Below are 23,507 nucleotides of genomic sequence, written 5' to 3' on the forward strand. Positions count from 1 at the left end.
TATTGTAGAGATTGATGTGTGAGGTGTGACTATAGTGTAATAACAGTATTGTAGAGATTGATGTGTGAGGTGTTACTATAGTGTAATAACAGTGTTGTAGAGATTGATGTGTGAGGTGTTACTATAGTGTAATAACAGTATTGTAGAGATTGATGTGTGAGGTGTTACTATAGTGTAATAACAGTGTTGTAGAGATTGATGTGTGAGGTGTTACTATAGTGTAATAACAGTATTGTAGAGATTGATGTGTGAGGTGTGACTATAGTGTAATAACAGTATTGTAGAGATTGATGTGTGAGGTGTTACTATAGTGTAATAACAGTGTTGTAGAGATTGATGTGTGAGGTGTTACTATAGTGTAATAACAGTATTGTAGAGATTGATGTGTGAGGTGTTACTATAGTGTAATAACAGTGTTGTAGAGATTGATGTGTGAGGTGTTACTATAGTGTAATAACAGTGTTGTAGAGATTGATATGTGAGGTGTTACTATAGTGTAATAACAGTATTGTAGAGATTGATGTGTGAGGTGTTACTATAGTGTAATAACAGTGTTGTAGAGATTGATGTGTGAGGTGTTACTATAGTGTAATAACAGTATTGTAGAGATTGATATGTGAGGTGTTACTATAGTGTAATAACAGTATTGTAGAGATTGATGTGTGAGGTGTTATTATAGTGTAATAACAGTGTTGTAGAGATTGATATGTGAGGTGTTACTATAGTGTAATAACAGTATTGTAGAGATTGATGTGTGAGGTGTAATAACAGTATTGTAGAGATTGATATGTGAGGTGTTACTATAGTGTAGTAACAGTGTTGTAGAGATTGATATGTGAGGTGTTACTATAGTGTAATAACAGTGTTGTAGAGATTGATGTGTGAGGTGTTACTATAGTGTAATAACAGTATTGTAGAGATTGATGTGTGAGGTGTTATTATAGTGTAATAACAGTGTTGTAGAGATTGATGTGTGAGGTGTTACTATAGTGTAATAACAGTATTGTAGAGATTGATGTGTGAGGTGTTATTATAGTGTAATAACAGTGTTGTAGAGATTGATGTGTGAGGTGTTACTATAGTGTAATAACAGTGTTGTAGAGATTGATGTGTGAGGTGTTACTATAGTGTAATAACAGTATTGTAGAGATTGATGTGTGAGGTGTTACTATAGTGTAATAACAGTGTTGTAGAGATTGATGTGTGAGGTGTGACTATAGTGTAATAACAGTGTTGTAGAGATTGATGTGTGAGGTGTTACTATAGTGTAATAACAGTGTTGTAGAGATTGATGTGTGAGGTGTTATTATAGTGTAATAACAGTGTTGTAGAGATTGATGTGTGAGGTGTTACTATAGTGTAATAACAGTGTTGTAGAGATTGATGTGTGAGGTGTTACTATAGTGTAATAACAGTGTTGTAGAGATTGATGTGTGAGGTGTTACTATAGTGTAATAACAGTGTTGTAGAGATTGATGTGTGAGGTGTTACTATAGTGTAATAACAGTATTGTAGAGATTGATGTGTGAGGTGTTACTATAGTGTAATAACAGTGTTGTAGAGATTGATATGTGAGGTGTTACTATAGTGTAATAACAGTGTTGTAGAGATTGATGTGTGAGGTGTTACTATAGTGTAATAACAGTATTGTAGAGATTGATGTGTGAGGTGTTACTATAGTGTAATAACAGTGTTGTAGAGATTGATATGTGAGGTGTTACTATAGTGTAATAACAGTATTGTAGAGATTGATGTGTGAGGTGTTACTATAGTGTAATAACAGTGTTGTAGAGATTGATATGTGAGGTGTTACTATAGTGTAATAACAGTATTGTAGAGATTGATATGTGAGGTGTTACTATAGTGTAATAACAGTATTGTAGAGATTGATGTGTGAGGTGTAATAACAGTATTGTAGAGATTGATATGTGAGGTGTTACTATAGTGTAATAACAGTATTGTAGAGATTGATGTGTGAGGTGTTATTATAGTGTAATAACAGTATTGTAGAGATTGATGTGTGAGGTGTTACTATAGTGTAATAACAGTGTTGTAGAGATTGATGTGTGAGGTGTTACTATAGTGTAATAACAGTATTGTAGAGATTGATGTGTGAGGTGTTACTATAGTGTAATAACAGTATTGTAGAGATTGATGTGTGAGGTGTTACTATAGAGTAATAACAGTGTTGTAGAGATTGATGTGTGAGGTGTTACTATAGTGTAATAACAGTGTTGTAGAGATTGATATGTGAGGTGTTACTATAGTGTAATAACAGTATTGTAGAGATTGATGTGAGGTGTTACTATAGTGTAATAACAGTATTGTAGAGATTGATGTGTGAGGTGTTACTATAGTGTAATAACAGTGTTGTAGAGATTGATATGTGAGGTGTTACTATAGTGTAATAACAGTATTGTAGAGATTGATGTGTGAGGTGTTACTATAGTGTAGTAACAGTGTTGTAGAGATTGATGTGTGAGGTGTTACTATAGTGTAATAACAGTATTGTAGAGATTGATATGTGAGGTGTTACTATAGTGTAATAACAGTGTTGTAGAGATTGATGTGTGAGGTGCTACTATAGTGTAATAACAGCGTTGTAGAGATTGATGTGTGAGGTGTTACTATAGTGTAATAACAGCGTTGTAGAGATTGATGTGTGAGGTGTTATTATAGTGTAATAACAGTATTGTAGAGATTGATATGTGAGGTGTTACTATAGTGTAATAACAGTGTTGTAGAGATTGATGTGTGAGGTGTTACTATAGTGTAATAACAGTGTTGTAGAGATTGATATGTGAGGTGTTACTATAGTGTAATAACAGTGTTGTAGAGATTGATATGTGAGGTGTTACTATAGTGTAATAACAGTATTGTAGAGATTGATGTGTGAGGTGTTACTATAGTGTAATAACAGTATTGTAGAGATTGATGTGTGAGGTGTTACTATAGTGTAATAACAGTGTTGTAGAGATTGATGTGTGAGGTGTTACTATAGTGTAATAACAGTGTTGTAGAGATTGATGTGTGAGGTGTAATAACAGTATTGTAGAGATTGATGTGTGAGGTGTTACTATAGTGTAATAACAGTATTGTAGAGATTGATATGTGAGGTGTTACTATAGTGTAATAACAGTATTGTAGAGATTGAGATGTGAGGTGTTACTATAGTGTAATAACAGTATTGTAGAGATTGATGTGAGGTGTTACTATAGTGTAATAACAGTATTGTAGAGATTGAGATGTGAGGTGTTACTATAGTGTAATAACAGTATTGTAGAGATTGAGATGTGAGGTGTTACTATAGTGTAGTAACAGTGTTGTAGAGATTGAGATGTGAGGTGTTACTATAGTGTAATAACAGTGTTGTAGAGATTGAGATGTGAGGTGTTACTATACTAGTTTAATAAGAGCTACTAACAGGTCTCTTCACCTCTCTACGGTCAGATTGCGGCCACAGACGATGACGGCCAGGACAAGGCTACCATCAAGTGTGAGACGTCCCCTCCTCCCACGCCCCGGACCGTACGCATGACCCGCACACTGCCAGCCTCCTCACACAATGAGGCCCGAGGGTATGCTGCACTTATAGCGCTCACACACACACACACACACACACACACACACACACACACACACACACACACACACACACACACACACACACACACACACACATACTCCACCTTCTTCATCCTGACGGTAATTTATGAGACAAATTGTCTCTTACCCAAGTTGTATATTTTTCCTTGACTGTGTGTGTGTGTGCGTGCGTGTGTGTGCGTGCATGCGTGTGTTTGCAGCATTGCTGCCAGCCTGGAGGCAGAGGCCAGTGCGCTGAGCAGCGTAGCCAGCAGTCAGGACTCCATCAACAAGCAGCCCAAGAAGAAGGGCATCAAGTCCTCCATCGGACGCCTGTTTGGCAAGAAGGAGAAGACCAGACTGGCACAGCTGCATGCCCACAGGGAGGCCATCGGGCAGAGCCAAGGTACTGGTCTACACTCAGCACCTCTCTGATATGAGTTGCTCTTATGTACTGTTTGGTTAATGACTAGTCATTCATTTACATTGACATTTTAGTAATTTAACAGTTTAGCGGACGTTCTGATTCAGAGTGACTGACAGGAGTACCTAGGGTGCCTTGCCAGGGGGATAATACTTTCTCAAATCAAATTGTATTTATCACCTGCGCCGAATACAACAGGTGTAGACTTTACAGTGAAATGCTTACGAACATTTCCAAACAAATAAAATAAATGATGATTAAAAATAAAATAGCAGAATAAAATAAGAAATATATACAGGTAGTACCAGTACCAGATCAATAATGGATCTATATACAGGTAGTACCAGTACCAGATCAATAATGGATCTATATACAGGGAGTACCAGTACCAGATCAATAATGGAGCTATATACAGGGAGTACCAGTACCAGATCAATAATGGAGCTATATACAGGTAGTACCAGTACCAGATCAATAATGGATCTATATACAGGGAGTACCAGTACCAGATCAATGTGGAACTATATACAGGGAGTACCAGTACCAGATCAATGTGGAGCTATATACAGGTAGTACCAGTACCAGATCAATAATGGATCTATATACAGGGAGTACCAGTAGCAGATCAATAATGAAGGTATATACAGGGAGTACCAGTACCAGATCAATCATGGCTACCTAATGGCTACCATCATGGTCACCTAATAATCCCCAGTTTACAATTGGCTCATTCATCCCCCTCCTCTCCCCTGTAACTATTCCCCAGGTTGTTGCTGTAAATGAGAACGTGTTCTCAGTCAACTTACCTGGTAAAATAAATTAAATAAATAAATAATGGAGCTATATACAGGGAGTACCAGTACCAGATCAATAATGGAGCCAAATACAGGGAGTACCAGTACCAGATCAATAATGGAGCTATATACAGGGAGTACCAGTACCAGATCAATAATGGAGCTATATACAGGGAGTACCAGTACCAGATCAATAATGGATCTAAACTCAGCAAAAAAAGAAACTTCCGTTTTTCAGGACCCTATCTTTCAAAGATAATTCGTAAAAATCCAACTAACTTCACAGATCTTCATTGTAAAGGGTTTAAACACTGTTTCCCATGCTTGTTCAATAAACCATAAACAATTAATGAACATGCACCTGTGGAACGGTCATTTAGACACTAACAGCTTACAGACGGTAGGCAATTAAGATCACAGTTATGAAAACTTAGGACACTAAAGAGGCTTTTCTACTGACTCTGGAAAAACACCAAAAGAAAAATACCCAGGGTCCCTGCTCATCTGCGTGAATGTGCCTTAGGCATGCTGCAAGGAGACATGAGGACTGCAGGGCAATAAATTGCAATGTCCGTACTGTGAGACGCCTAAGACAGCGCTACAGGGAGACAAGACGGACAGCTGATTGTCCTCGTAGTGGCAGACCATGTGTAACAACACCTGCACAGGATCGGTACATCTGAACATCACACCTGCGGGACAGGTACAGGATGGCAACAACAACTGCCCGATTTACACCAGGAACACACAATCCCTCCATCAGTGCTCAGACTGTCCGCAATAGGCTGAGAGAGGCTGGACTGACGGCTTGTAGGCCTGTTGTAAGGCAGGTCCTCACCAAACATCACCGGCAATAACGTCGCCTATGGGCACAAACCCACCCACATCCTGCCACCAGCCATACTGCTCGTTCTGTGCGTGATTTCCTGCAAGACAGGAATGTCAGTGTTCTGCCATGGCCAGCGAAGAGCCCGGATCTCACTCCCATTGAGCACGTCTGGGACCTGTTGGATCGGAGGGTGAGGGCTAGAGCCATTCCCCCCCAGAAATGTCCGGGAACTTGCAGGTGCCTTGGTGGAAGAGTGGGGTAACATCTCACAGCAAGAACTGGTAAATCTGGTGCAGTCCATGAGGAGGAGATGCAGTACTGCAGTACTTAATGCAGCTGGTGGCCACACCAGATATTGACTGTTACTTTTGATTTTGACCCCCCCTTTGTTCAGGGACACATTATTCAATTTCTGTTAGTCACATGTCTGTGGAACTTACAAATATTTACACATGTTAAGTTTTTTTTAAATAAACGCAGTTGACATTGAGAGGGCGTTTCTTTTTTTGTTGAGTTTATATACAGGGAGTACCAGTTCCAGATCAATGTGCAGCGGTACGAGGTATTTGAGGTAGATATGTACATGAAGGCAGGGTAAAGTGACTAGGCATCAGGATAGATAATAATAGTAAGGTATTTGAGGTAGATATGTACATGAAGGCAGGGTAAAGTGACTAGGCATCAGGATAGATAATAATAGTAAGGTATTTGAGGTAGATATGTACATGAAGGCAGGGTAAAGTGACTAGGCATCAGGATAGATAATAAGGTATTTGAGGTAGATATGTACATGAAGGCAGGGTAAAGTGACTAGGCATCAGGATAGATAATAATAAGGTATTTGAGGTAGATATGTACATGAAGGCAGGGTAAAGTGACTAGGCATCAGGATAGATAATAATAGTAAGGTATTTGAGGTAGATATGTACATGAAGGCAGGGTAAAGTGACTAGGCATCAGGATAGATAATAATAGTAAGGTATTTGAGGTAGATATGTACATGAAGGCAGGGTAAAGTGACTAGGCATCAGGATAGATAATAATAGTAAGGTATTTGAGGTAGATATGTACATGAAGGCAGGGTAAAGTGACTAGGCATCAGGATAGATAATAAGGTATTTGAGGTAGATATGTACATGAAGGCAGGGTAAAGTGACTAGGCATCAGGATAGATAATAATAAGGTATTTGAGGTAGATATGTACATGAAGGCAGGGTAAAGTGACTAGGCATCAGGATAGATAATAATAAGGTATTTGAGGTAGATATGTACATGAAGGCAGGGTAAAGTGACTGGGCATCAGGATAGATAATAAGGTATTTGAGGTAGATATGTACATGAAGGCAGGGTAAAGTGACTGGGCATCAGGATAGATAATAAATATAAGGTATTTGAGGTAGATATGTACATGAAGGCAGGGTAAAGTGACTAGGCATCAGGATAGATAATAATAGTAAGGTATTTGAGGTAGATATGTACATGAAGGCAGGGTAAAGTGACTAGGCATCAGGATAGATAATAATAATAAGGTATTTGAGGTAGATATGTACATGAAGGCAGGGTAAAGTGACTAGGGCATCAGGATAGATAATAATAAGGTATTTGAGGTAGATATGTACATGAAGGCAGGGTAAAGTGACTAGGCATCAGGATAGATAATAATAAGGTATTTGAGGTAGATATGTACATGAAGGCAGGGTAAAGTGACTAGGCATCAGGATAGATAATAATAAGGTATTTGAGGTAGATATGTACATTAAGGCAGGGTAAAGTGACTAGGCATCAGGATAGATAATAATAAGGTATTTGAGGTAGATATGTACATGAAGGCAGGGTAAAGTGACTAGGCATCAGGATAGATAATAATAAGGTATTTGAGGTAGATATGTACATGAAGGCAGGGTAAAGTGACTGGGCATCAGGATAGATAATAATAAGGTATTTGAGGTAGATATGTACATGAAGGCAGGGTAAAGTTACTAGGCATCAGCGTAGATAATAATAAGGTATTTGAGGTAGATATGTACATGAAGGCAGGGTAAAGTGACTGGGCATCAGCGTAGATAATAATAAGGTATTTGAGGTAGATATGTCCTTGAAGGCAGGGTAGAGTGACTAGGCATCAGGATAGATAATAAGGTATTTGAGGTAGATATGTACATGAAGGCAGGGTAAAGTGACTGGGCATCAGGATAGATAATAAGGTATTTGAGGTAGATATGTACATGAAGGCAGGGTAAAGTGACTGGGCATCAGGATAGATAACAAGGTATTTGAGGTAGATATGTACATGAAGGCAGGGTAAAGTGACTAGGCATCCGGATAGATAATAATAGTAAGGTATTTGAGGTAGATATGTACATGAAGGCAGCAGGGTAAGGTGACTGGGCATCAGGATAGATAATAATAAGGTATTTGAGGTAGATATGTACATGAAGGCAGGGTAAAGTGACTAGGCATCAGGATAGATAATATAAGGTATTTGAGGTAGATATGTACATGAAGGCAGGGTAAAGTGACTAGGCATCCGGATAGATAATAATAGTAAGGTATTTGAGGTAGATATGTACATGAAGGCAGGGTAAAGTGACTAGGCATCAGGATAGATAATAATGAGGTATTTGAGGTAGATATGTACATGAAGGCAGGGTAAAGTGACTAGGCATCAGGATAGATAATAGTAAGGTATTTGAGGTAGATATGTACATGAAGGCAGGGTAAAGTGACTGGGCATCAGGATAGATAATAAGGTATTTGAGGTAGATATGTACATGAAGGCAGGGTAAAGTGACTAGTCATCAGGATAGATAATAATAGTAAGGTATTTGAGGTAGATATGTACATGAAGGCAGCAGGGTAAAGTGACTGGGCATCAGGATAGATAATAATAAGGTATTTGAGGTAGATATGTACATGAAGGCAGGGTAAAGTGACTAGGCATCAGGTTAGATAATAATAAGGTATTTGAGGTAGATATGTACATGAAGGCAGGGTAAAGTGACTAGGCATCAGGATAGATAATAATAAGGTATTTGAGGTAGATATGTACATGAAGGCAGGGTAAAGTGACTAGGCATCAGGATAGATAATAATAAGGTATTTGAGGTAGATATGTACTTGAAGGCAGGGTAAAGTGACTAGGCATCAGGTTAGATAATAATAAGGTATTTGAGGTAGATATGTACATGAAGGCAGGGTAAAGTGACTAGGCATCAGGATAGATAATAATAAGGTATTTGAGGTAGATATGTACATGAAGGCAGGGTAAAGTGACTAGGTATCAGGATAGATAATAATAAGGTATTTGAGGTAGATATGTACTTGAAGGCAGGGTAAAGTGACTAGGCATCAGGATAGATAATAATAAGGTATTTGAGGTAGATATGTACATGAAGGCAGGGTAAAGTGACTAGGCATCAGGATATATAATAATAAGGTATTTGAGGTAGATATGTACATGAAGGCAGGGTAAAGTGACTAGACATCAGGATAGATAATAAGGTATTTGAGGTAGATATGTACATGAAGGCAGGGTAAAGTGACTAGGCATCAGGATAGATAATAATAAGGTATTTGAGGTAGATATGTACATGAAGGCAGGGTAAAGTGACTAGGCATCAGGATAGATAATAATAGGTATTTGAGGTAGATATGTACATGAAGGCAGGGTAAAGTGACTAGGCATCAGGATAGATAATAATAAGGTATTTGAGGTAGATATGTACATGAAGGCAGGGTAAAGTGACTAGGCATCAGGATAGATAATAATAGTAAGGTATTTGAGGTAGATATGTACATGAAGGCAGGGTAAAGTGACTAGGCATCAGGATAGATAATAATAAGGTATTTGAGGTAGATATGTACATGAAGGCAGGGTAAAGTGACTAGGGCATCAGGATAGATAATAAGGTATTTGAGGTAGATATGTACATGAAGGCAGGGTAAAGTGACTAGGCATCAGGATAGATAATAATAAGGTATTTGAGGTAGATATGTACATGAAGGCAGGGTAAAGTGACTAGGCATCAGGATAGATAATAATAAGGTATTTGAGGTAGATATGTACATTAAGGCAGGGTAAAGTGACTAGGCATCAGGATAGATAATAATAAGGTATTTGAGGTAGATATGTACATGAAGGCAGGGTAAAGTGACTAGGCATCAGGATAGATAATAATAAGGTATTTGAGGTAGATATGTACATGAAGGCAGGGTAAAGTGACTAGGCATCAGGATAGATAATAATAAGGTATTTGAGGTAGATATGTACATGAAGGCAGGGTAAAGTGACTAGGCATCAGCGTAGATAATAATAAGGTATTTGAGGTAGATATGTACATGAAGGCAGGGTAAAGTGACTGGGCATCAGCGTAGATAATAATAAGGTATTTGAGGTAGATATGTCCTTGAAGGCAGGGTAGAGTGACTAGGCATCAGGATAGATAATAAGGTATTTGAGGTAGATATGTACATGAAGGCAGGGTAAAGTGACTGGGCATCAGGATAGATAATAAGGTATTTGAGGTAGATATGTACATGAAGGCAGGGTAAAGTGACTGGGCATCAGGATAGATAACAAGGTATTTGAGGTAGATATGTACATGAAGGCAGGGTAAAGTGACTAGGCATCCGGATAGATAATAATAGTAAGGTATTTGAGGTAGATATGTACATGAAGGCAGCAGGGTAAGGTGACTGGGCATCAGGATAGATAATAATAAGGTATTTGAGGTAGATATGTACATGAAGGCAGGGTAAAGTGACTAGGCATCAGGATAGATAATATAAGGTATTTGAGGTAGATATGTACATGAAGGCAGGGTAAAGTGACTAGGCATCAGGATAGATAATAATAAGGTATTTGAGGTAGATATGTACATGAAGGCAGGGTAAGGTGACTAGGCATCAGGATAGATAATAATGAGGTATTTGAGGTAGATATGTACATGAAGGCAGGGTAAAGTGACTAGGCATCAGGATAGATAATAAGGTATTTGAGGTAGATATGTACATGAAGGCAGGGTAAAGTGACTAGGCATCAGGATAGATAATAAGGTATTTGAGGTAGATATGTACATGAAGGCAGGGTAAAGTGACTAGTCATCAGGATAGATAATAATAGTAAGGTATTTGAGGTAGATATGTACATGAAGGCAGCAGGGTAAAGTGACTAGGCATCAGGATAGATAATAATAAGGTATTTGAGGTAGATATGTACATGAAGGCAGGGTAAAGTGACTAGGCATCAGGATAGATAATAATAAGGTATTTGAGGTAGATATGTACATGAAGGCAGGGTAAAGTGACTAGGCATCAGGATAGATAATAATAAGGTATTTGAGGTAGATATGTACATGAAGGCAGGGTAAAGTGACTAGGCATCAGGATAGATAATAATAAGGTATTTGAGGTAGATATGTACATGAAGGCAGGGTAAAGTGACTAGGCATCAGGATAGATAATAATAAGGTATTTGAGGTAGATATGTACATGAAGGCAGGGTAAAGTGACTAGACATCAGGATAGATAATAATAAGGTATTTGAGGTAGATATGTACATGAAGGCAGGGTAAAGTGACTAGGCATCAGGATAGATAATAATAAGGTATTTGAGGTAGATATGTACATGAAGGCAGGGTAAAGTGACTAGGCATCAGGATAGATAATAATAAGGTATTTGAGGTAGATATGTACATGAAGGCAGGGTAAAGTGACTAGGCATCAGGATAGATAATAATAAGGTATTTGAGGTAGATATGTACATGAAGGCAGGGTAAAGTGACTAGGCATCAGGATAGATAATAATAAGGTATTTGAGGTAGATATGTACATGAAGGCAGGGTAAAGTGACTAGGCATCAGGATAGATAATAATAAGGTATTTGAGGTAGATATGTACATGAAGGCAGGGTAAAGTGACTAGGCATCAGGATAGATAATAATAAGGTATTTGAGGTAGATATGTACATGAAGGCAGGGTAAAGTGACTAGGCATCAGGATAGATAATAAGGTATTTGAGGTAGATATGTACATGAAGGCAGGGTAAAGTGACTAGGCATCAGGATAGATAATAATAAGGTATTTGAGGTAGATATGTACATGAAGGCAGGGTAAAGTGACTAGGCATCAGGATAGATAATAATAGTAAGGTATTTGAGGTAGATATGTACATGAAGGCAGGGTAAAGTGACTAGGCATCAGGATAGATAATAATAAGGTATTTGAGGTAGATATGTACATGAAGGCAGGGTAAAGTGACTAGGCATCAGGATAGATAATAATAAGGTATTTGAGGTAGATATGTACATGAAGGCAGGGTAAAGTGACTAGGCATCAGGATAGATAATAATAAGGTATTTGAGGTAGATATGTACATGAAGGCAGGGTAAAGTGACTAGGCATCAGGATAGATAATAATAAGGTATTTGAGGTAGATATGTACATGAAGGCAGGGTAAAGTGACTAGGCATCAGGATAGATAATAATAAGGTATTTGAGGTAGATATGTACATGAAGGCAGGGTAAAGTGACTAGGCATCAGGATAGATAATAATAAGGTATTTGAGGTAGATATGTACATGAAGGCAGGGTAAAGTGACTAGGCATCAGGATAGATAATAATAAGGTATTTGAGGTAGATATGTACATGAAGGCAGGGTAAAGTGACTAGGCATCAGGATAGATAATAATAAGGTATTTGAGGTAGATATGTACATGAAGGCAGGGTAAAGTGACTAGGCATCAGGATAGATAATAATAAGGTATTTGAGGTAGATATGTACATGAAGGCAGGGTAAAGTGACTAGGCATCAGGATAGATAATAATAAGGTATTTGAGGTAGATATGTACATGAAGGCAGGGTAAAGTGACTAGGCATCAGGATAGATAATAATAAGGTATTTGAGGTAGATATGTACATGAAGGCAGGGTAAAGTGACTAGGCATCAGGATAGATAATAATAAGGTATTTGAGGTAGATATGTACATGAAGGCAGGGTAAAGTGACTAGGCATCAGGATAGATAATAATAAGGTATTTGAGGTAGATATGTACATGAAGGCAGGGTAAAGTGACTAGGCATCAGGATAGATAATAATAAGGTATTTGAGGTAGATATGTACATGAAGGCAGGGTAAAGTGACTAGGCATCAGGATAGATAATAATAAGGTATTTGAGGTAGATATGTACATGAAGGCAGGGTAAAGTGACTAGGCATCAGGATAGATAATAATAAGGTATTTGAGGTAGATATGTACATGAAGGCAGGGTAAAGTGACTAGGCATCAGGATAGATAATAATAAGGTATTTGAGGTAGATATGTACATGAAGGCAGGGTAAAGTGACTAGGCATCAGGATAGATAATAATAAGGTATTTGAGGTAGATATGTACATGAAGGCAGGGTAAAGTGACTAGGCATCAGGATAGATAATAATAAGGTATTTGAGGTAGATATGTACATGAAGGCAGGGTAAAGTGACTAGGCATCAGGATAGATAATAATAAGGTATTTGAGGTAGATATGTACATGAAGGCAGGGTAAAGTGACTAGGCATCAGGATAGATAATAATAAGGTATTTGAGGTAGATATGTACATGAAGGCAGGGTAAAGTGACTAGGCATCAGGATAGATAATAATAAGGTATTTGAGGTAGATATGTACATGAAGGCAGGGTAAAGTGACTAGGCATCAGGATAGATAATAATAAGGTATTTGAGGTAGATATGTACATGAAGGCAGGGTAAAGTGACTAGGCATCAGGATAGATAATAATAAGGTATTTGAGGTAGATATGTACATGAAGGCAGGGTAAAGTGACTAGGACATCAGGATAGATAATAATAAGGTATTTGAGGTAGATATGTACATGAAGGCAGGGTAAAGTGACTAGGCATCAGGATAGATAATAATAAGGTATTTGAGGTAGATATGTACATGAAGGCAGGGTAAAGTGACTAGACATCAGGATAGATAATAATAAGGTATTTGAGGTAGATATGTACATGAAGGCAGGGTAAAGTGACTAGGCATCAGGATAGATAATAATAAGGTATTTGAGGTAGATATGTACATGAAGGCAGGGTAAAGTGACTAGACATCAGGATAGATAATAATAAGGTATTTGAGGTAGATATGTACATGAAGGCAGGGTAAAGTGACTAGGCATCAGGATAGATAATAATAAGGTATTTGAGGTAGATATGTACATGAAGGCAGGGTAAAGTGACTAGGCATCAGGATAGATAATAATAAGGTATTTGAGGTAGATATGTACATGAAGGCAGGGTAAAGTGACTAGACATCAGGATAGATAATAATAAGGTATTTGAGGTAGATATGTACATGAAGGCAGGGTAAAGTGACTAGCATCAGGATAGATAATAATAAGGTATTTGAGGTAGATATGTACATGAAGGCAGGGTAAAGTGACTAGGCATCAGGATAGATAATAATAAGGTATTTGAGGTAGATATGTACATGAAGGCAGGGTAAAGTGACTAGGCATCAGGATAGATAATAATAAGGTATTTGAGGTAGATATGTACATGAAGGCAGGGTAAAGTGACTAGCATCAGGATAGATAATAATAAGGTATTTGAGGTAGATATGTACATGAAGGCAGGGTAAAGTGACTAGGCATCAGGATAGATAATAATAAGGTATTTGAGGTAGATATGTACATGAAGGCAGGGTAAAGTGACTAGGCATCAGGATAGATAATAATAAGGTATTTGAGGTAGATATGTACATGAAGGCAGGGTAAAGTGACTAGGCATCAGGATAGATAATAATAAGGTATTTGAGGTAGATATGTACATGAAGGCAGGGTAAAGTGACTAGGCATCAGGATAGATAATAATAAGGTATTTGAGGTAGATATGTACATGAAGGCAGGGTAAAGTGACTAGGCATCAGGATAGATAATAATAAGGTATTTGAGGTAGATATGTACATGAAGGCAGGGTAAAGTGACTAGGCATCAGGATAGATAATAATAAGGTATTTGAGGTAGATATGTACATGAAGGCAGGGTAAAGTGACTAGGCATCAGGATAGATAATAATAAGGTATTTGAGGTAGATATGTACATGAAGGCAGGGTAAAGTGACTAGGCATCAGGATAGATAATAATAAGGTATTTGAGGTAGATATGTACATGAAGGTAGGGTAAAGTGACTGGCATCAGGATAGATAATAGTAAGGTATTTGAGGTAGATATGTACATGAAGGTAGGGTAAAGTGACTAGGCATCAGGATATATAATAATAAGGTATTTGAGGTAGATATGTACATGAAGGCATGGTAAAGTGACTAGACATCAGGATAGATAATAAGGTATTTGAGGTAGATATGTACATGAAGGCAGGGTAAAGTGACTAGGCATCAGGATAGATAATAATAAGGTATTTGAGGTAGATATGTACATGAAGGCAGGGTAAAGTGACTAGGCATCAGGATAGATAATAATAAGGTATTTGAGGTAGATATGTACATGAAGGCAGGGTAAAGTGACTAGACATCAGGATAGATAATAATAAGGTATTTGAGGTAGATATGTACATGAAGGCAGGGTAAAGTGACTAGGCATCAGGATAGATAATAATAAGGTATTTGAGGTAGATATGTACATGAAGGCAGGGTAAAGTGACTAGGCATCAGGATAGATAATAAGGTATTTGAGGTAGATATGTACATGAAGGCAGGGTAAAGTGACTAGGCATCAGGATAGATAATAATAGTAAGGTATTTGAGGTAGATATGTACATGAAGGCAGGGTAAAGTGACTGGGCATCAGGATAGATAATAAGGTATTTGAGGTAGATATGTACATGAAGGCAGGGTAAAGTGACTGGGTATCAGGATAGATAATAATAAGGTATTTGAGGTAGATATGTACATGAAGGCAGGGTAAAGTGACTGGGCATCAGGATAGATAATAATAAGGTATTTGAGGTAGATATGTACATGAAGGCAGGGTAAAGTGACTAGGCATCAGGATAGATAATAATAAGGTATTTGAGGTAGATATGTACATGAAGGCAGGGTAAAGTGACTGGGCATCAGGACAGATAATAATAAGGTATTTGAGGTAGATATGTACATGAAGGCAGGGTAAAGTGACTGAGCATCAGGATAGATAATAGTAAGGTATTTGAGGTAGATATGTACATGAAGGCAGGGTAAAGTGACTAGTCATCAGGATAGATAATAATAAGGTATTTGAGGTTGATATGTACATGAACGCAGGGTAAAGTGACTAGGCATCCGGATAGATAATAATAATAAGGTATTTGAGGTAGATATGTACATGAAGGCAGGGTAAAGTGACTGGGCATCAGGATAGATAATAATAGTAAGGTATTTGAGGTAGATATGTACATGAAGGCAGGGTAAAGTGACTAGACATCAGGATAGATAATAAGGTATTTGAGGTAGATATGTACATGAAGGCAGGGTAAAGTGACTAGGCATCAGGATATATAATAATAAGGTATTTGAGGTAGATATGTACATGAAGGTAGGGTAAAGTGACTGGGCATCAGGATATATAATAATAAGGTATTTGAGGTAGATATGTACATGAAGGTAGGGTAAAGTGACTGGGCATCAGGATAGATAATAGTAAGGTATTTGAGGTAGATATGTACATGAAGGTAGGGTAAAGTGACTAGGCATCAGGATATATAATAATAAGGTATTTGAGGTAGATATGTACATGAAGGCAGGGTAAAGTGACTAGACATCAGGATAGATAATAAGGTATTTGAGGTAGATATGTACATGAAGGCAGGGTAAAGTGACTAGGTATCAGGATAGATAATAATAAGGTATTTGAGGTAGATATGTATATGAAGGCAGGGTAAAGTGACTAGGCATCAGGATAGATAATAATAAGGTATTTGAGGTAGATATGTTCATGAAGGCAGGGTAAAGTGACTAGACATCAGGATAGATAATAATAAGGTATTTGAGGTAGATATGTACATGAAGGCAGGGTAAAGTGACTGGGCATCAGGATAGATAATAATAAGGTATTTGAGGTAGATATGTACATGAAGGCAGGGTAAAGTGACTAGGCATCAGGATAGATAATAATAAGGTATTTGAGGTAGATATGTACATGAAGGCAGGGTAAAGTGACTGGCATCAGGATAGATAATAAGGTATTTGAGGTAGATATGTACATGAAGGCAGGGTAAAGTGACTGGGTATCAGGATAGATAATAATAAGGTATTTGAGGTAGATATGTACATGAAGGCAGGGTAAAGTGACTAGGCATCAGGATAGATAATAATAGTAAGGTATTTGAGGTAGATATGTACATGAAGGCAGGGTAAAGTGACTGGGCATCAGGATAGATAATAAGGTATTTGAGGTAGATATGTACATGAAGGCAGGGTAAAGTGACTGGGTATCAGGATAGATAATAATAAGGTATTTGAGGTAGATATGTACATGAAGGCAGGGTAAAGTGACTAGGCATCAGCGTAGATAATAATAAGGTATTTGAGGTAGATATGTACATGAAGGCAGGGTAAAGTGACTGGGCATCAGGCTAGATAATAAGGTATTTGAGGTAGATATGTACATGAAGGCAGGGTAAAGTGACTGGGCATCAGGATAGATAATAAGGTATTTGAGGTAGATATGTACATGAAGGTAGGGTAAAGTGACTGGGCATCAGGATATATAATAATAAGGTATTTGAGGTAGATATGTACATGAAGGTAGGGTAAAGTGACTGGGCATCAGGATAGATAATAGTAAGGTATTTGAGGTAGATATGTACATGAAGGTAGGGTAAAGTGACTAGGCATCAGGATATATAATAATAAGGTATTTGAGGTAGATATGTACATGAAGGCAGGGTAAAGTGACTAGACATCAGGATAGATAATAAGGTATTTGAGGTAGATATGTACATGAAGGCAGGGTAAAGTGACTAGCTATCAGGATAGATAATAATAAGGTATTTGAGGTAGATATGTATATGAAGGCAGGGTAAAGTGACTAGGCATCAGGATAGATAATAATAGTAAGGTATTTGAGGTAGATATGTACATGAAGGCAGGGTAAAGTGACTGGGCATCAGGATAGATAATAAGGTATTTGAGGTAGATATGTACATGAAGGCAGGGTAAAGTGACTGGGTATCAGGATAGATAATAATAAGGTATTTGAGGTAGATATGTACATGAAGGCAGGGTAAAGTGACTGGGCATCAGGATAGATAATAATAAGGTATTTGAGGTAGATATGTACATGAAGGCAGGGTAAAGTGACTAGGCATCAGGATAGATAATAATAAGGTATTTGAGGTAGATATGTACATGAAGGCAGGGTAAAGTGACTGGGCATCAGGACAGATAATAATAAGGTATTTGAGGTAGATATGTACATGAAGGCAGGGTAAAGTGACTGAGCATCAGGATAGATAATAGTAAGGTATTTGAGGTAGATATGTACATGAAGGCAGGGTAAAGTGACTAGTCATCAGGATAGATAATAATAAGGTATTTGAGGTTGATATGTACATGAACGCAGGGTAAAGTGACTAGGCATCCGGATAGATAATAATAATAAGGTATTTGAGGTAGATATGTACATGAAGGCAGGGTAAAGTGACTGGGCATCAGGATAGATAATAATAGTAAGGTATTTGAGGTAGATATGTACATGAAGGCAGGGTAAAGTGACTAGACATCAGGATAGATAATAAGGTATTTGAGGTAGATATGTACATGAAGGCAGGGTAAAGTGACTAGGCATCAGGATATATAATAATAAGGTATTTGAGGTAGATATGTACATGAAGGTAGGGTAAAGTGACTGGGCATCAGGATATATAATAATAAGGTATTTGAGGTAGATATGTACATGAAGGTAGGGTAAAGTGACTGGGCATCAGGATAGATAATAGTAAGGTATTTGAGGTAGATATGTACATGAAGGTAGGGTAAAGTGACTAGGCATCAGGATATATAATAATAAGGTATTTGAGGTAGATATGTACATGAAGGCAGGGTAAAGTGACTAGACATCAGGATAGATAATAAGGTATTTGAGGTAGATATGTACATGAAGGCAGGGTAAAGTGACTAGGTATCAGGATAGATAATAATAAGGTATTTGAGGTAGATATGTATATGAAGGCAGGGTAAAGTGACTAGGCATCAGGATAGATAATAATAAGGTATTTGAGGTAGATATGTTCATGAATGCAGGGTAAAGTGACTAGACATCAGGATAGATAATAATAAGGTATTTGAGGTAGATATGTACATGAAGGCAGGGTAAAGTGACTGGGCATCAGGATAGATAATAATAAGGTATTTGAGGTAGATATGTACATGAAGGCAGGGTAAAGTGACTAGGCATCAGGATAGATAATAATAAGGTATTTGAGGTAGATATGTACATGAAGGCAGGGTAAAGTGACTGGGCATCAGGATAGATAATAAGGTATTTGAGGTAGATATGTACATGAAGGCAGGGTAAAGTGACTGGGTATCAGGATAGATAATAATAAGGTATTTGAGGTAGATATGTACATGAAGGCAGGGTAAAGTGACTAGGCATCAGGATAGATAATAATAGTAAGGTATTTGAGGTAGATATGTACATGAAGGCAGGGTAAAGTGACTGGGCATCAGGATAGATAATAAGGTATTTGAGGTAGATATGTACATGAAGGCAGGGTAAAGTGACTGGGTATCAGGATAGATAATAATAAGGTATTTGAGGTAGATATGTACATGAAGGCAGGGTAAAGTGACTAGGCATCAGCGTAGATAATAATAAGGTATTTGAGGTAGATATGTACATGAAGGCAGGGTAAAGTGACTAGGCATCAGGGTAGATAATAATAAGGTATTTGAGGTAGATATGTACATGAAGGCAGGGTAAAGTGACTAGGCATCAGGATAGATAATAATAAGGTATTTGAGGTAGATATGTACATGAAGGCAGGGTAAAGTGACTGGGCATCAGGATAGATAATAAGGTATTTGAGGTAGATATGTACATGAAGGCAGGGTAAAGTGACTGGGCATCAGGATAGATAATAAGGTATTTGAGGTAGATATGTACATGAAGGCAGGGTAAAGTGACTGGGCATCAGGATAGATAATAATAAGGTATTTGAGGTAGATATGTACATGAAGGCAGGGTAAAGTGACTGGGCATCAGGATAGATAATAAGGTATTTGAGGTAGATATGTACATGAAGGCAGGGTAAAGTGACTGGGCATCAGGATAGATAATAATAAGGTATTTGAGGTAGATATGTACATGAAGGCAGGGTAAAGTGACTGGGCATCAGGATAGATAATAAGGTATTTGAGGTAGATATGTACATGAAGGCAGGGTAAAGTGACTGGGCATCAGGATAGATAATAAGGTATTTGAGGTAGATATGTACATGAAGGCAGGGTAAAGTGACTAGGCATCCGGATAGATAATAATAATAAGGTATTTGAGGTAGATATGTACATGAAGGCAGGGTAAAGTGACTAGGCATCAGGATATATAATAATAAGGTATTTGAGGTAGATATGTACATGAAGGTAGGGTAAAGTGACTGGGCATCAGGATATATAATAATAAGGTATTTGAGGTAGATATGTACATGAAGGTAGGGTAAAGTGACTGGGCATCAGGATAGATAATAGTAAGGTATTTGAGGTAGATATGTACATGAAGGTAGGGTAAAGTGACTAGGCATCAGGATATATAATAATAAGGTATTTGAGGTAGATATGTACATGAAGGCAGGGTAAAGTGACTAGACATCAGGATAGATAATAAGGTATTTGAGGTAGATATGTACATGAAGGCAGGGTAAAGTGACTAGGTATCAGGATAGATAATAATAAGGTATTTGAGTTAGATATGTATATGAAGGCAGGGTAAAGTGACTAGGCATCAGCGTAGATAATAATAAGGTATTTGAGGTAGATATGTTCATGAAGGCAGGGTAAAGTGACTAGACATCAGGATAGATAATAATAAGGTATTTGAGGTAGATATGTACATGAAGGCAGGGTAAAGTGACTGGGCATCAGGATAGATAATAATAAGGTATTTGAGGTAGATATGTACATGAAGGCAGGGTAAAGTGACTAGGCATCAGGATAGATAATAATAAGGTATTTGAGGTAGATATGTACATGAAGGCAGGGTAAAGTGACTGGGCATCAGGATAGATAATAAGGTATTTGAGGTAGATATGTACATGAAGGCAGGGTAAAGTGACTGGGTATCAGGATAGATAATAATAAGGTATTTGAGGTAGATATGTACATGAAGGCAGGGTAAAGTGACTAGGCATCAGGATAGATAATAATAGTAAGGTATTTGAGGTAGATATGTACATGAAGGCAGGGTAAAGTGACTGGACATCAGGATAGATAATAAGGTATTTGAGGTAGATATGTACATGAAGGCAGGGTAAAGTGACTGGGTATCAGGATAGATAATAATAAGGTATTTGAGGTAGATATGTACATGAAGGCAGGGTAAAGTGACTAGGCATCAGCGTAGATAATAATAAGGTATTTGAGGTAGATATGTACATGAAGGCAGGGTAAAGTGACTAGGCATCCGGATAGATAATAATAGTAAGGTATTTGAGGTAGATATGTACATGAAGGCAGGGTAAAGTGACTAGGCATCAGGATAGATAATAATAAGGTATTTGAGGTAGATATGTACATGAAGGCAGGGTAAAGTGACTAGGCATCAGGATAGATAATAATAAGGTATTTGAGGTAGATATGTACATGAAGGCAGGGTAAAGTGACTAGGCATCCGGATAGATAATAATAGTAAGGTATTTGAGGTAGATATGTACATGAAGGCAGGGTAAAGTGACTAGGCATCAGGATAGATAATAATAAGGTATTTGAGGTAGATATGTACATGAAGGCAGGGTAAAGTGACTAGGCATCAGGATAGATAATAATAAGGTATTTGAGGTAGATATGTACATGAAGGCAGGGTAAAGTGACTAGGCATCAGGATAGATAATAATAAGGTATTTGAGGTAGATATGTACATGAAGGCAGGGTAAAGTGACTAGGCATCAGGATAGATAACAATAAGGTATTTGAGGTAGATATGTACATGAAGGCAGGGTAAAGTGACTAGGCATCCGGATAGATAATAATAGTAAGGTATTTGAGGTAGATATGTACATGAAGGCAGGGTAAAGTGACTAGGCATCAGGATAGATAATAATAAGGTATTTGAGGTAGATATGTACATGAAGGCAGGGTAAAGTGACTGGGCATCAGAATAGATTATAGTAAGGTATTTGAGGTAGATATGTACATGAAGGCAGGGTAAAGTGACTAGGCATCAGGATAGATAATAATATGAGTAAAATAAAGAACAGAATAGCAGCAGCAAATTGTGTGTGTGTGCGTGTGCGTGTGTGTGCGTGCATGTTTGAATGTGTGAGGGATTTGTGTGGGAGTGACAGTGTAGTGTGTCTGAGTGAGTGTGTGTACATATAGTCTAGTGAGTGTGTATATGGTGTGTATATATAGTCTAGTGATTGTGTATATGGTGTGTATATGTAGTCTCGTATATACACACCATATACACACTCACTAGACTATATATACACACCATATACACACTCACTAGACTATATATACACACCATATACACACTCACTAGACTATATATACACACCATATACACACTCACTAGACTATATATACACACCATATACACACTCACTAGACTATACAGTGGGGCAAAAAAGTATTTAGTCAGCCACCAATTGTGCAAGTTCTCCCACTTAAAAAGATGAGAGAGGCCTGTAATTTTCATCATAGGTACACTTTAACTATGACAGACAAAATGAGAAAAAAAAATCCAGAAAATCATATTGTAGGATTTTTAATGAATTTATTTGCAAATTATGGTGGAAAATAAGTTTTTGGTCACCTACAAACAAGCAAGATTTCTGGCTCTCACAGACCTGTAACTTCTTCTTTAAGAGGCTCCTCTGTCCTCCACTCGTTACCTGTATTAATGGCACCTGTTTGAACTTGTTATCAGTATAAAAGATATATAAGATGTATACAGTATGTTGTGTATATATAGTCTAGTGAGTGTACATAGGCTCAGTGCAAGAGAGTTAGTGCAGATAGTTCAGGTACCATTAATTGACTATTTTTCTTTTGGCTTTGGGATAGAAGCTATCTCAAATGCCCAATTTCTGGGGCCTTCCTCTGACCCTGCCTGATATAGAGATCCTGGATGGCAGGTCGCTCAACGTCAGGGATGTACTGTGCTGGCCAATTGCCATACCAAATGGTGATGCAGTCAGTCAAGATGCTCTCGACGGTGCAGCTGTAGAACTTTTTTAAGGATCTGAGGGCCCTAACCTGCCTGTATTATGTTAGATGATACTTGTCACAGAGGTTATGACTTACCACCTCACCATCCAAACATCACCTCTAATGACTCTGCCATCTGTGTGAAGTAGATTATGTGACTATGAAAAAGTGTAAACTCTCTGTTGAGTACAGATTCAGAGGAGATAAGTGTGGCTCCTTGCTAGTACTGTCTGGATGCTATCTACACGGGATGATTTCTATGAGCCATGCAGGCAGTGCAGTAACGTCCCATTCTCCCTCTCTCACAGGAGCGTCTGATCCAGACCTGGGTCAGGACATGGCTGTGGGGAAGCTGGGGACTCAGGCTGAGAAAGACCGCCGGCTGAAAAAGAAGTAAGCTTTCACAACACCCCCCTCCTGCCCATCAAACCTGCCACCACAGCATTTCACCCCAAACAAACAGCAACCTTGCGCTCAATAATACTCGCTTGGCTCACATCACAACCAGTGGGAGATAAA

General features: G+C 37.9%; 1 protein-coding gene across 5 annotated transcripts in view; it reads left to right on the forward strand.

Moving 5' to 3' along the window:
- Positions 1-23,507, forward strand: part of LOC120032155 (liprin-alpha-2-like) — a 278,259-nt gene that overhangs the window by 241,202 nt on the left and 13,550 nt on the right. For all 5 annotated transcript variants that reach the window (XM_038978121.1, XM_038978122.1, XM_038978123.1 and 2 more), the window contains 4 exons: positions 3,451-3,578; positions 3,807-3,991; positions 23,071-23,072; positions 23,323-23,381. In XM_038978121.1, the coding sequence (XP_038834049.1) occupies positions 3,451-3,578; positions 3,807-3,991; positions 23,071-23,072; positions 23,323-23,381 (374 nt within the window). The remainder of the gene's footprint in view (positions 1-3,450; positions 3,579-3,806; positions 3,992-23,070; positions 23,073-23,322; positions 23,382-23,507) is intronic.

Source organism: Salvelinus namaycush, chromosome 38 (assembly GCF_016432855.1).
Source record: "Salvelinus namaycush isolate Seneca chromosome 38, SaNama_1.0, whole genome shotgun sequence".
Taxonomy (NCBI): Eukaryota; Metazoa; Chordata; class Actinopteri; order Salmoniformes; family Salmonidae; genus Salvelinus; species Salvelinus namaycush.